General features: G+C 36.1%; 2 protein-coding genes across 6 annotated transcripts; one reads left to right on the top strand and one right to left on the bottom strand.

Moving 5' to 3' along the window:
- Positions 1 to 11: 11 nt before the first annotated feature.
- On the bottom strand, positions 12 to 9,278 carry aasdh (aminoadipate-semialdehyde dehydrogenase). 4 transcript variants are annotated; one of them, XM_051875729.1, is made up of 14 exons: positions 8,620 to 9,278; positions 8,405 to 8,525; positions 8,054 to 8,316; positions 7,488 to 7,680; positions 6,376 to 6,617; positions 5,518 to 5,624; positions 4,688 to 4,860; positions 4,266 to 4,587; positions 3,089 to 3,207; positions 2,065 to 2,938; positions 1,709 to 1,872; positions 1,108 to 1,233; positions 801 to 932; positions 12 to 488 (listed from the first exon to the last, which is right to left on the bottom strand). In XM_051875729.1, exons 1-14 carry the CDS (start codon positions 8,850 to 8,852, stop codon positions 48 to 50), a joined length of 3,510 nt encoding a protein of 1,169 aa, XP_051731689.1. In that variant the 5' UTR covers positions 8,853 to 9,278; the 3' UTR covers positions 12 to 47. The 4 variants fall into 4 exon arrangements, 3 of the variants coding, with proteins under 3 accessions (XP_051731689.1, XP_051731690.1, XP_051731691.1); XR_007926894.1 differs by lacking the exons at positions 12 to 488; positions 801 to 932 and having other exon boundaries at positions 2,069 to 2,938; XM_051875731.1 differs by lacking the exons at positions 12 to 488; positions 801 to 932; positions 1,108 to 1,233; positions 1,709 to 1,872; positions 2,065 to 2,938 and having other exon boundaries at positions 4,262 to 4,587.
- Positions 9,279 to 9,418: 140 nt separating this feature from the next.
- si:dkeyp-117h8.4 (uncharacterized protein LOC572032 homolog) lies at positions 9,419 to 14,514 on the top strand. 2 transcript variants are annotated; one of them, XM_051875735.1, is made up of 10 exons: positions 9,419 to 9,636; positions 9,800 to 9,866; positions 10,017 to 10,069; positions 10,380 to 10,410; positions 10,511 to 10,536; positions 11,144 to 11,213; positions 11,414 to 12,981; positions 13,358 to 13,391; positions 13,505 to 13,556; positions 14,095 to 14,514. In XM_051875735.1, the coding sequence occupies exons 1-10, from the start codon at positions 9,553 to 9,555 to the stop codon at positions 14,132 to 14,134; spliced, it is 2,025 nt and encodes a 674-aa protein (XP_051731695.1). In that variant the 5' UTR covers positions 9,419 to 9,552; the 3' UTR covers positions 14,135 to 14,514. The 2 variants fall into 2 exon arrangements, with proteins under 2 accessions (XP_051731695.1, XP_051731694.1); XM_051875734.1 differs by having other exon boundaries at positions 13,502 to 13,556.
- The last annotated feature ends 44 nt before the right edge of the window (positions 14,515 to 14,558 follow it).

The raw sequence follows: 14,558 nt of genomic DNA, 5'->3' as shown, positions 1-14,558 counted from the left end.
GGAGTCACCCAAAAAAACAACAACACATGGATTTTTATTATTAATAATCACTTTTTGGTCAGTTCTAGACAATAAACATAATCATTACGACATCCAACAACCAAGTTATGTCCCCATACGACAGGAGAGGAGAAAAGCTCGCCTGGCAAAGACAATGTTGCCTTCAGTGTGCCGGTTTCTCCATCTAAAACCCACACCTTTCCATCAGTGGAGCACACGGCCACTAGTGATCTCAAACCCCACAGAGCGCCATCAAACACAAATGGAGTAGAGAACACCTTGCCTGTGGTCTGGAACTTCCACAGTAATGATCCATTATTGCCATTTAAACAGTATACATGACTGTCATGTGACCCACATGTAACTGTGAGTTTGGGTGATTGTGTGCTCCTGCTGGGTGTTGTAGAAATCATCTGATTGGTCAAAAATGTCATGGAAGAAATGCATGGCGATGAGAAGATTGGTCCTTTAGCGGAGAAGTCCCATAACTGCAAAATAATGGAATAAAATCTCAAAAAACAGTCAAAATCAGTGTAGACATTCTTATAATCTTCTCTACACCGCAATTAAAGTCTACTGGATGAAATCTGTAGAGTCTTAGAGTAAAAAAAAAATATTACTACAAACATTACTGAGGTTTGAAAAACGAGTGCAATATACATAGTAGAATAAAAGAGCATTGTTGTTGTTTAGTGTTCATTGCTCTAGTGGTAATGACCATAATTTGAAAAATAAGATGATTAAAGTTAAATTTATTCCATTTATCTTCTCTAAGGCAACTTTTCCCATTTTCCTCTCACCGTATCTCCAGAATGGCTTATTCCAATAATATGGCCATTTACTGAACCAATGAAGACTGAGGAATCAGAGCAGTGAGGAGATGAGAAAAACGGGACAGTGCTGGAATATGTCCACAAGACTTTTCCACTGTCCTGGACAGACAAGAAAATGGAGAATGACAAGACAAATGTTAGCTTTCAACATGACCCCTATATACTCCATTCCCAAGATCTTTGTATCAGAGAAGTTGGCTGATACACTTTCAAACTTCAGTACTGATATGTGCTTTTGTGCATGTACTCCAGTGAAGAAGGAACATTTACTCACTGGATTAAGACAGTGGAGATTCCCACTCAGAGTACTACAGTATAACTGTCTAGGAGACAGCTGGACACAAGGGGATGAAAACACTGCACCGCCACCACAATAGTACTGCCATATACAAGTCTTAGACTGGGAGAAATAGAGACAAGTGTGTGAAATATTAAGGGAACATGCAGAATCTGCAAGAAGATATTTACAAAAAACAAACTACAGCTAATGAAATATACATTTAGTTTTAGCCCCAGTGTTGTTATTATTAACTAAAGCTAAAACTAATAAAAATACTTATTGTTGATTGAAATAAAGTTGAACTAATATGAAATATAATTATTAGATTAAAAACTTAAAAACCTAATTAAAATTAAATAAGTTACTAAACTAAAACTGAAATTAAAAAGCTAACTAGAATTATTTAAAAAAAAAACAAAAAAATAATACAAATGACAAAAGCCCATTACAAAATCACAAAAACTCAAAGTAAAATATCAAAAAAAAAAAAAAATATATTAATAAATACTATATTAGTATATAAATAATACCAGCATAATACTGTTTAGCACTACAAAAATATAAATAAAACAGAAGTATTTCTCCTGTATATTACCAGTGGGTCTAATGCATAAATATTGCCATCATGGGACCCTGCAAAAATCATCCCAGTTTTAGGGTCTACAGCAGGGGAACTTTTCACCACATCCCCTGTCTCAAATGTCCACACAGTTTCCCCACAGGAAACGTCCAGGAAATACACTTGTCTGTCATAGCAGCCTGAGAAAAAGGGTTAAACACATGTTACAAATGTGGATGACAAATAAACTGATTTATAAATTTAGCCCTGAAATCTCTAAGCTTTGCTTTTAGAAAAAAACTCCATATTCAAGCTAAAGTAGTTACAACCTTATTACAACCATGTTAGTTCTTTTAATTCAATTACACATTCCTTTAAGATCAAGTACAAACCTACTGCTACAAGGCTTCCACATTTTGAGATGGCAGCAGAAGACTCCAACCGATCTCCAAGGATACGCTCCCAAATGACCTCTCCGTTGAACAGGTCAAGAGCCTGCAGTCTGTGCGAGTGAGAGCCAATGAACACAGTGGTCCTATCAGGACCCACCAGCAGCACTGGAGAGGCATCCACACATCTGCCTGTGTCTGAGCTCCAGCAGACTCGCAGGCCAAGCGGCAGGACGTCTAAAGAGTCTTTTCTAGAACCCTCACCTATACCTGTGCTCTCAGTGAAGGGTAACGTCTCAGTAACTTCATGAGGTACACGGAGTTCTGTGGCCTTTTTAAAAGCAGAATTTTTCTGACTTGTCTTATAACATTCATGTGACGGATTAGATATAAAACCCAAGTGATTGTCAGATGTATCTGTCACTAGAAGTTTGCTCTCGTTTGTCTCTAGTGCATCGGAGAAGTTTTCCTCTTGCATTTTCTGAAAACAACCCAAATCAATAACCTCACCAGCTCGTCTCACAACTACAAATCCCATAGTCTTTCTCACTGAGGGAACTACAGAACCCAATGTGCTTTCCGTAGCATTCACTGTGACTATTTCCTTTAGTTGTCTTTTAGATGAAACTGCAGTGTCTGAATAATCTAGCATTCTCTTCTTTGATGGTTGGATTGCATTATGCGTTTCTGTCATGACGTGGCTAAGCACATCTGAGAAAGAGCCATCTAATATGACCTCCAGCAGGCCCACAGAGGTTGTCCCCATGGCAACAGTGATCTCATCACAGAGACGCAGGGCCTGAAGGGAATCTCCTCCACTTAACATGAAGTGTGCATCTTCCTCAACCACCACGTCATTCAGCAGGCCAAGACACTCCTAATACACACAGACAAACACAGAATGGCAGATTCACTCAGCAGGCAATGGGAAATATCTTGCAATATTTAAGAAATACCTCCGTGTGTCAAACAATTAGAACTAGTACTTTTCTTGAAAAAAAAAAAGAAAAGTAAACGCTATTTATACCTTCCACAGGGTCTGTAACTTCAGTCTCACAGATTCAATGTCTTTCCATACAGTTTGTTTATTTATGTCTTGTCTTCGAGTGTCACACATTCTCATCAACTCATCAATGGCTATTTTACCTAAAACAACAGGAATGTAAAAGTAACTATGAAAACTATTACCACGATGAAAAAACATGTTCACATCTGATTAAATGGATATGCTAAAGTGACTGTGAAATGCTAAAGCTTAAAGGGTTAGTTCACCCAAAAATGAAAATTAAAGCCATCCTAGGTGTATATGATTTTCTTATTTCAGTCAAACACAATCAGAGTTCAAACACAACGGAGATCTGGCTCTTTCAAGCTTTATAATGGGAGTGAATAGTAACTGATATTTTGAAGCCCAAAAAAGTGCATCCATCCATCATAAAGGTAATCCATACGGCTCCAGTGGGTTAATAAAGGCCTTCTGAAGTGAAGCAGTTTTTGTAAGAAAATATCCATATTTATAACTTTATAAACTATAATCACCAACTTCCGTTCACGAGCGAGTTGAGTTCTGGTGTATGACGTAGGATGTAGAAGTAGCGTAAGCTTAGGTGAGAGTAGATAAATAGGGCTGGGCAACAAACTCAAAACTTTAAAAATTCTCATTTTAGACTTCTAATTCATGACCAGTGTTTTGTTTTGCTCTATCCTCTGCGCTGGTCAATACATCATGCGTCAGGTCAAAGTTCAAAGGTCTTCTGCCGGAATCGACTCAAGTACCGAAGCCAGTGATTCTAGATTATAAAATATCAGTTACTATTCATTCCCATTATAAAGCTTGGAAGAGCCAGAATATTTTTACTATAACTGATTGTGTTTGGCTGAAAGAGAAAATTCATATGCACCTAGGATGGCTTGAGAGTGAGTAAATTATGGGATAATTTTTATTTTGGGGTGAACTAACCCTTTAAGTAATTACTAAATAATTTAATTAAATTTAAATGAATATTTCAGGGGTTTTTTTTGTATTAGATATGTCTAATAAATTAATAATACTAAGCATTTCAATTTAATTTAATAAATTATATTTGGATTGGATAGTATTGATTAATTTATCAGGGGTGCTTCAAGTAAATAATTTAAGTCATGGGGGAACAGCTGATATAAAAGTTTGGGAACCCCTGCCTTAGAGGATGGTGCTCACTTGCCATGAGAGGTGAGTGGAAGTGCAGGGATGAATAAAATCATGTCAGGAATGCTGTGACCGGCCACAAGCTGTGATAACCTATGGCGAATCTCTCCTTCAATAACTCTCAGCGAGAGGGTGGAGGCATTTCTTGAGACTTCTACATCGGTGAGGTCTTCAGAGGATTGTGTAGAATGTTGGAAAGGTTCTTCATGATGAATTTCAGAGGCGAAGGATGAAAGGGCTCCTAGTTGACCCGATGAGAGCACTATAAATGCCACCAGCCTGTCACCCTCACTCAGGCTCACTGCACACGCCTCTACCTGAGGCAAATTCTCAATCACCTGAGGACAGAAAGAAATAAATTAATGATATAAGATGTTATATGTATCTTTCAATACTCTCTGAATTCATAACATGACACATGGGTCACATAGTGCCTACCAGCTGCAAGGCATCTAAGTGTACACGCTGACCAAACCGTTTGACAAGCCGATCCTTCCTGCCCTGGAAATACAGACAGGAATCGCGCACCTGCACCCAGTCCCCAGTAGCACGCATTGTTCCCTTGACTACAGTTTCTTCATCGTCAAGAAGACACACCCTCTCCTGACCACCTAAATAAAGAGACAAAATTTCACTGTACAAACAACTAATATGAATGTGAAAGAAAGTACACTACCGTTCAGGGTCAGTAAGATCTTCTTTTTGAAAGAAAGAAATAGTTTTATAGAGCAAGGATGCATTAAATTGATCAAACTGACAGTAAAGATATCTATAATGTTAAAAAAATTGATTGCAAATAAATGTTCTTTTGAACGTTCTACTCATCAAAGAATCCCGAAAAAAAAAAAATTATCACGGTTAACACAAAAATAAGCAGCATGACTGTTTTCAACATTGATAGTAGTAAGCACCAAACCAGCATATTAGAATGATTTCTGAAGGATCATGTGATACTGAAAACTTTCAGCCTTTGCACCATTTCACATTAATAAATTCCATTTGAAAATATATTAAAATAGGAAACAGTTATTAAAAAACATTAATATTTCACAGTATTACTGTTTTTACTGTATTATTTGATCAAATAAATTCAGCCTTGCTAAGCATAAGAGACTTCTTTCAAAAACATTAAAAACGTTTTATAACAATCTCAAACTTTTGAACAGTAGTGTGTCAGAAAGCCTGTTAATCAACTTCACATTAATTTAAAGAGCATTTCAAGGCCTTCATTATTCTAGTGACTCTAGTTTTAGATAATTGTATCATACCAATGAATAACTGTCCTTCTCCTTCAGTGACGAGACGTCCTATTTCATCTCTCACTTCCATTATGGTATCCAACATTGGCTCTCCAAGGGGCACAGATATATCAGTTCTGTCAAACAAAACATATGTAAACAGACAATATATCACAAGAAATGGTTGAATACTAATAATATATTTTTTTTCTTTTTTGCATCACTTCAGGATAAAGCAGTTGAATCTGAGAACAACATTCTCTATAGACTGTCAATATAACTTTTTGTGGCTGATGCATCTTAGTAGTGTTATTTTAGTATTATTTATATACTAGAATAGTTTTTATTAATATTTTAAATTAGCTTTTATATATATATATATATATATATATATATATTTTTTTTTTTTTTTTTTAATTATATATATATATATATATATTTTTTTTTTTTTTTTTTTTTTTTTTTTTTTTTCAATTATTTTACTTTTAAATTACTTGAATTTTTAGTAATTTTATTGTGTGCTTTTGTTTTCTTTTTTTATTTTACTATTTAGGTTTAATTTATTTTTATTTTTTGTCTTCTGTAATATATTGCATAATACATACATACATACATACATATTTTATATATATATATATATATATATATATATATATGTATAAAATTGTGACAAAAATCAGTTTTAAAGTGTTTAAAAGATCGCTGTTATTTTCAACTTAATGTTTTTTGGGTTTTTTTATAATGGGTCTTCCTCAGTTATTTAATTCATGGTGTTGATGCAACTTAGTTTGCCATTTTAAGGAAAATAATTTGTACGCTTACAAGGAAATTGAATATATAATGGTAAATTACATGCATTGTTGCATTGTTTACTGAACATGCACTCACGTGTTTTCCAAGCACAGGTGTTTGTCAGGGACTTTGTACCAACTTGCCCAGCAAGAAACTTCTGTGGTGCCATAAAGATTACAGATGTGTGTGCCATTGCCTTCCTGCTTCCAGCTTTTGAGAAGATTTAGAGATGGAAATGGCTCTCCTCCAAAAGCCAATAACCTCAGGGATGAATTTGCACTAAGCACCTCCTCCTGAAGGACACGCCTTCCAAAGCGCCTCACAAGAGTGGGAGTAGCCTGGAAAATAATAAAAAAATTAATTATAGTACTTTAGTCATATTGGACTTATAAGGCACCTACTGGTGTAGAGACAGTATGGCATAAATGTTTTCGGTTTCCAATGCTAGTATAACTAATAATAATAATTAAAAAAAAAAAAAAAAAACCTTTATTCATAGTCAGCCATGATTAATTTATTCTACAACTTGAATTGTCCAATAACAGACAGAGGGGTTACCGAAAGAAAGTGAGTAGTATTGGAACAGTCATGTGATTTCAACATGGTCGCCCCCATGAGGAGATCCACTCCATGTATAATAAATAAATAAACAAATAAAAAAGCACTTTTATTAGGCTACTGATATTACTAAAGTCTTAGTCTCTTGTTAATGTACATGATTTTAAACATTCAAACTCAACATGTAACAGAAGTTGCGAGTTTAATATTTTCTTCCATTTTAATACGTATATTCAAGTAGCATGGCTTCTCAAACAAGAAAAAATTTAACATTTTGTGTATAAAACTATTTCATGAGTAAAAATCAACTGAGCACCTTTAAGCATTGGAGTGTAAAATGAAATTCTGAGTGATGCAAAACATGTTAAACTAAAATACTGAAAACAAATTATTGGTGCATGAAGATAAATGAACAAATGTCAAAAGAACACCATCATTATCTCTGTAATCTGCATAATGCACAAATTTCAGCTAACTACTCCCACTACCAATGTTGATTTCAGCACCATCGTCTCAACCTCACAGCATGTGCACATTCATGAGAAGATAAATGGAGAAATTAAGTGATTTGATTATTAAAATCTCTAATTAAATGATGTCAAAAACAGAAACTCATCACTGATAGTTCAGTGAGGAATAAAGTCACTTGCCTGTAAGACTGTTGTTGTGTTTCGTTTAAAAAGCACACGAGCAAGTCTGCGTGGCATCTTTTTAACAGTGGAGGGGACAATTAAGAGACATGCTCCGGAAGACAGGGCCAAAAACATCTCCACCACTGAAGGGTCAAAGGTTAACGGAGAGGACAGGAACACAACATCCTCTGCAGTCATCTTAAAGACAGATCTGTTGAGAACATTTTTAATTTTTTTTTTTAAATCATCCATTATCTCACAATCTTTATATGAACACTTGACTTGGGCTAGTTTTAACAAAGGCTGTATCTCAGTAACTACAAACCGAGGTTTTGTTTCAAAGTCCAGTTACACAAATGTGTGTTTTCTCTAGCACTGGTTTTGTATGTTGGTTTCAAACACCTATAGTTCAATACAATTTTTTAATATAAATTCTATCCTCCAAAGTAAAGTTACAGTATAATATTTTTGCTATAGCTGTCAAGTAAACAAGTGAACATATTAAAACAACACAGATCACATTCAGGTAGAAATCAAATATATAATGAAGGCAGATTTTAACTAAAAGACCAATGTGTCCTTACCGTAGATGTATAATATTAGGCATAATACACCTGTGTGGGACCTTCACTATTTTTGGAAGCCCTGTTGTTCCGGATGTGTGCAAAACATAAGCCAAAGTCTCCCTCTGCTGGATGTCTTTGGTCATAGAAGAGCTGGAAGGCTGATCGGACACCTGAACGTTTTCGTCCTTCTCACTTTGTAATTTTATTAAAGTGAGCCTTTGTGAGGACAACGTTGCACACATTTCCAAAGAAAGCAGGCTGGAAAATGCACTCTGGAATTGCTGTTGGTTACGAAACTTGCCATTAATAAAAACAATAAAATCTTCATTATTAATAATAATATAACTAATATAACAGTAATAAACCCACATTAAGCAATTCATTTTGTATCAAGCAGAAGTTCAGTCTGCACTTGTTCATCATTCTCATGGTGCACAGAGGTGGTGATGCAGGATCAAGAGGTACATATGCAGCAGGAAACTGCAGAATACTGTTCAGAGATGGAGACATTTGAATTAAATGCTTTGAACTATAAAACATTTGCTAATAAGTATGACCACACACTTAACTACAGTGAATCGTACCCAATAATCCAGACAGGAAGGAGGACATCAGCATGGCAGAATAACCCTATAATATCATCATGTTTCTGGACAGAGACGCGCAAGTGTCCAGTTAAATCATTTGCGAGGGACATAACTTCATCATATGTCAAAGAGACCCGCGCTGCAATGCTGCTGTCGAACGCGACAGCTGTTCTATCACCATGCTCACGCGCCGCCACGTGCACTAATTCATGAAGGAATTTCGCTGTCATATCTGAGCGAAAATTATGTTAAGTCACAATTTGAGAAATTGCACCGTACATTATATTCCCATCTAGTAGTTTATGAGCTCCTGTTTGCAAGCTAGCCATAACCAATTCGTGAATCTTTTGAGTCGAATGCATGCTGAACCGGTTCACGAATCGCGTCCTTTGTTCGGTCCAAGGGGTTCTCGAGTCACGGACGCACAATCCCATTGATCTAAAAACTGTAAATAAAGACAATATATGTAATTTTTTAGTGTTTGATGTAAATGCTTGAAAATATATTTAGGTTTTAAATTAACATAGCTGCAACAAGCCTCTAGGGCACAAAAACAAAATTTTTAATAAAACATAATCAAAAAAACGAAATAAACAGCGACTTGTGTCAGTAAAATTGGAACGTTTTAGAACAAGTTTGCCAAAGGACCAAATGCTAACGCGCTATGGCGTAAAAAAATCTCGTTTGTACCTGCTTTTTGAAATGAACTGTTCGAAAGAACCGATTCGTGGAGATGACTCGGACAGCCCATTTGACAAACTCGCGCTTTAAAATGACGTTTTAGTGTTGCTTGAAAGAACGTCCAATCACAGCTCGAATGTTTTATTCGGCGAGAAATTTGAAAGTACAGGCGAGCTGCAGGCTGAGTGCAAAATTCTAGTTTATGTTGGTCAAATAAATTTAGTTTTCAATACACTTAGTTAATGCAACATGTCTGCAAAGCCTTTATATGCAGATCATTTCAAGAGAAATGACGATGAGTTTAGAAACACGATGGAAGCTATTTTTCAGAAGGTAGGGTAACGTTAACTTAGTGTTAATGCAAACGTATGTGTAAGATAAAGTAACTTACATGTATTGGCGTATGTCTTATAAGATGTTTTATTCCTAAAGTCTGTAGCGACACTTATGAAGCAACGTTTTCCTTAAAAGAACATGTTTGTTACGTCCTTTCTAGTATTCCAGTTTAAGTGATCCTGGAATAGACGTCTGTCTGAAAACAATGACCTGCAGGACTGAAAGAGGTAAGTTACGTTAAAATACCGAAAATAGAAACTGATATATGTTCATTTCTCCTTACTTGACGATTATAAAGTTATAAACACAAATGCTGTTGTCTTTTTACCTAAGCTTTCAAATTTGCTTCTGAGTTTGTGAAATGTATATATCTCCAGGTCCTGTGCCCATTGACAGTGTAGAAGGAGAACGTGAGTTGGAAGCATTAAAAGTAAGAGTCGATATTGTAAATATAACCCAGAAAACAACACGTATCTAGATATATGATATTTCCTGAAATATTTATATTGTTTATTTAATAACCACGGACATAACTGATATTGGTGGTCTTCAGTAGTACATAATAACAGTAATATGAACTGTCAATACTCAGGTTTACTTAAGCTTTGACCTAAAATATGGGTGTATTTTATTTTATTTATTTATTTATTTTTTTAAGCCCAGATGTCTCTAAATTTGAACCATGGGTCTATTAGGATATTGTAACATTTCTAACGTAACATTTCTTTTCTATTGTTCAGACTCGAGTTAAAGCAGACTATTCCATGAGGGGTAAGAAGCAAACAAACAAACAAACAAAAAATACATATATATAACTGTCATTTATCCTCAATTTTCGTGTTTAATCTTTTTATCATGTTGTATTTTATAGAGTTTGAGGACCAGGACAATGATCAGGTAGTAATAAGAAAATGATAGATTCTATAAAAGCACAAAAATTATTGCCAAATGTTATATCATTTTATTAGGGGTGTAAATCTGACATTTCATCACAATCAATTCTCTCCAACGATATTATATTTCCCAATACCTCAAAACATGTTGCGAGATGCTTTTGATTTGATTGGAAAGATTTTGGATGTCGATATTACAGTATTATATGCCAATTTTACACACAAAAAATACACTTTTCTAATAAAATATAGACAAATAAATAATGAAAAAATCTAGTCGCACGTGACATCATCAATCATCTGATGACCGCTCATCACTGGCTTGTGCAATGAGATAAACAAAGACAACGGACACAAAAGTCTTTCAATCTTCTGTGCTCTAAAATGTGCAAATTTAGCATTCCCATAAGGACATAAACAACAAAATGAGGTACTTCAAAAATTGCATCCATCGATACATAATATTATTAGTAATTTGTTCAATACGTCAATCCATATCGATATATTACTACACCCCTACGTTTTATGGAGTTTGTACAACCTGAAAACAGACCAGCAGTCTGGTGTAGTATAACATTTTAAAGTTTTTTACTTCTATTTTTTATTTTCAGATGGATGTGTCAGGAGTCACTGAGGATGATTCTGATGGCTCTGGTCAAAAGGAGAACAGCGAAAACCTGTGTAAGTAATGAGTATATAACACTTAGACACAAAAAATAGGCCTATCCCTACAATTTAGTGTGCAAAATAAACATTTTAGTTAGTATTTCTGTGCTATAAAATATTTACAATATGAACTACACTGTTTATTTCTTCAATAAAGTAATGTAAAATTAGTTTTGAGCTGATATCAAAATCATGTCTCAATGATTATCTTCTAGGGCACGGAGGTGAATCATTCCAGCTCTCTATGAGTCTGAATAACACATCTCATGGTTCTCTGTGGGGGGAGCTGTCTCAGCCAAAGGAAGAGGATGAAGAACTGGAGAAAACACTGAGCAGCCATGGCAGTACCCTCCTGGATGTCTATCCCAGCATGCTCAACCAGATCGGTGAAGCATATCGGCGACAGCATGTGACCGATACGGCGAGGGCTGTGGTGCAGAAGTACCGCCGCAAACACCGGCAAGCCGGCCCAACGGACCGCAACACATCCTTTAAGAAAAGACACAACTGCACTCTAAACAAAACAACAGATATCTCATTTACCAATCAAAGTCCAGTTCAAAGAAACATTAGCAACTGTTTCAAGGGCAGCGACAAACTTCAAAACTGGCTCAAGAACAAACCAAAGTCTTCACCACTCAAAAATATATCCTACGAGGCCAGTGCCTGTTTTTACTCACCCAGGAGGAACTGTGCGGATGTGAGCGGTGTGACGGATGAGTCTCCGTGGACTGATTTACATTTAACCAGGAAGCCAGAGCAAAATACTGCTCGTGTGATTGACTTCTCCACACCCCCATATTCTGGTTTCCCCTCAATTAGTGACCAATCTCCAGATCTGGACCAAACCTATGATGTTGGACCAACATCTCATGCTATTCCAGCCTCATCTGTCTTTACTTCTCCACGACAAAGCAGAGCAGGTCTGTCTATTATTGACCAGAAAGGAATGTCCATCATCTCCCGGCCCTCCTCATTGGACAAAGACTGCTTCAGAGACCGCCTACACTCTCCTGTCTCCTCCCCGCAGCGTGGTCTCATTGGTGTTTTATCCACTAGTGGGAAAAGCAGCTTCAGACCCAGTGTGCTGAACATGGAAAGACAATTAAACCCAACAGCAAGTCCAAAGCAAAGGTCACCTCTCTACCATCTAGCCCATTCTGAGGCCATCAGATCTTCTTATGGTGCCAAACAGGTGCCGTTGTCATCACCCCGACGATCCGTTTACGACCGTGCTGACCAAAGTTTATCCAAGGCGGAGAGACCGTCCCATTTTACACCATCCAAACGTCAACGCTCTCTTTCTGGCCCCCAGTCCACATACTCATTCAGTGAACCGCAGATTGATGCAGAGTTCAGAAAGCTGTATCACCACTTCATCTGTCGTGGCACTTCATCACCATGTCCTTCCTCTCACTGTCACCTCTGCGAGAGAAACATGAAGGAGACGTCCAGAAGCCCCAGCTTTTCCTCCTCCAGCATGTCTGCTCTCGCTCTGACTCCTCTGAGGGCCAAGCTCAAGAAACGGCAGCGTCAGCCCGAAGTGGAAGAGTCACTCCGATTCAAACGCTTCAGAGAGAGTCGTTCCCCACTTAAACATCTCCAGCTGACAGGCAGATATGTGACCTCTGCCATGTCAGAACTTACTGAAGACAAACTCACCTGGGATAGAGCTGTCCTGCTGCAGTGCCCCAGTCCACAGTTCCTCAGAGGCACTGGAAACCTCAGAAGAATCAGGGAGGCTAAATTAAGCATGCAAATGAACCCACGTGCTATGTCCTGGGTAAGAGCATTATTGGGGTGACTATTATTTTTTAGATATGTCTATTTAGCTTTATTTCCGTTTAACTTGTTTCAGTTAGTTAGCAAGGCAACATTTCTAAATTTCATTTACCTAATATTTATATTTTAAGTATGTTTATTTCAAATAAAAAGGATTTTCAGTAGTTTTAGTTAACAGTAACAACATTAATATTTTGTTTTGAATGGTAGTCTATTACGGTTTCCACAAATTAAATTATTAACCTTGATAATAAGAAATTATTCCTGAACGCCACATCAACATATTAAATTAATTTCGGAAAATGGAGTAATGGCTGCTGAAAATATTTATAATTTATTAATGCAGTAAAACATTGATTTTTCTACTTTCTTTGCAGAGAGACGCCCCAAGCGAAGTCCGTCCAGTGGAAGGTTTGTAGCCTTATTTTCATGTCTTAAAAATACCTGCTCCTTGCCTCCTTATCTTGCTTATAGATATCCCAAATTGTTCACTCATTAAGTCACCATTTACTTAATTTTAGCAGCTGTGTCACCCATGAGACCATTTATTCAGGGTACCGCCCAGCTCTCTCCGAGGTAATTCCAGCACAATCACATCCAAGAAATACTATCAATTAATTATTTATAGCTTTCATTTGAAGTTTATATATTAGTCCATAAATCACTTTTTCCAAGGACGTACCTATATCAAAATTCTGTCTGAATCATTTTTTTATGTTATGGCTGATAACTGATAAATGGCTGGTATTAAAATATTTACACTATTTTGTCTTAAGAAAAAAAAAAAAAAAAATCATTTTAAATGTAATATATAGTGAATTTAGGCATTATAACATTATATGTGCAATATGAAAAAAATATATTTTGGGATTTAATAAATTACTTCAAATACACCTACATTCCATAAAATTACATCTAATAGTGTTAATGTTTTTAAAGATCAACTTTGAGAGTAAAAATAAGGGCAATGAGCATACAGAATTACATATCAAATAGATCAAATCACAGATTGTGCATCGCTAACATTAAGTTATTTCTGAAATATGCAGATTTTTGTTCTTTGAGAAAAAGATCAGATTTAGTCTTTAACGGTGATTAAGAATGTTTTCTTCAGTCTCTCTAGGAGGCGACTGCAGTATGGTCTTCCGCAGTAACGAGCCTTCCTGTGCGCATCCAACATACTGCATTTCTCCTTGTGGAATTAACAACTTCAAGTTACCCTAATGAAGAAAGCACTGGATGGCATGAAGTCACAATTGTAGACACATTGCTTGAAATTCAGTCCCGTTTTCTTGTTTTTAAATATATATATGTACTTGTAAACCTTGTTTTTTACAGTGTTGTTGTGTAAATATCTTTCCATCACTTTGAAAGTCCCTTGTGTTTTAATATTAACAATTTTAATATAACCCAGTGTTGTTGTTTAAATAATATTGTCCAATTACATTTGCATTGATGAATGGTATGTTAGTCTAAATAATTCAAATGTTTTGTTGAAACAAACTTTTTAATAAACAAATGTGCGTTTCACAAAGTTTCATTTTGTGCGTGTCTTGAGGACCAACAGAGAAGCAGGAC

This window comes from Ctenopharyngodon idella, chromosome 20 (assembly GCF_019924925.1).
Source record: "Ctenopharyngodon idella isolate HZGC_01 chromosome 20, HZGC01, whole genome shotgun sequence".
NCBI lineage: Eukaryota > Metazoa > Chordata > Actinopteri > Cypriniformes > Xenocyprididae > Ctenopharyngodon > Ctenopharyngodon idella.
The sequence above is the reverse complement of the archived record's forward strand: the minus strand, read 5'-3'. Positions and strand labels throughout refer to the sequence as shown.

Coding starts and splice junctions, on each gene's coding strand:
- aasdh (XM_051875729.1), bottom strand. CDS start 8,852: ATGACAGCGAAATTCCTTCATGAATTAGTGCACGTGGCGGCGCGTGAG. Junction 1,873..2,064: donor TGGAAGCCTTGTAGCAGTAG/GTTTGTACTTGA, acceptor CCTTTTTCTCAG/GCTGCTATGACAGACAAGTG. Junction 1,234..1,708: donor TTTATGCATTAGACCCACTG/GTAATATACAGG, acceptor TATTTCTCCCAG/TCTAAGACTTGTATATGGCA.
- si:dkeyp-117h8.4 (XM_051875734.1), top strand. CDS start 9,553: ATGTCTGCAAAGCCTTTATATGCAGATCATTTCAAGAGAAATGACGAT. Junction 10,411..10,510: donor AGCAGACTATTCCATGAGGG/GTAAGAAGCAAA, acceptor TGTATTTTATAG/AGTTTGAGGACCAGGACAAT. Junction 11,214..11,413: donor GGAGAACAGCGAAAACCTGT/GTAAGTAATGAG, acceptor ATTATCTTCTAG/GGCACGGAGGTGAATCATTC.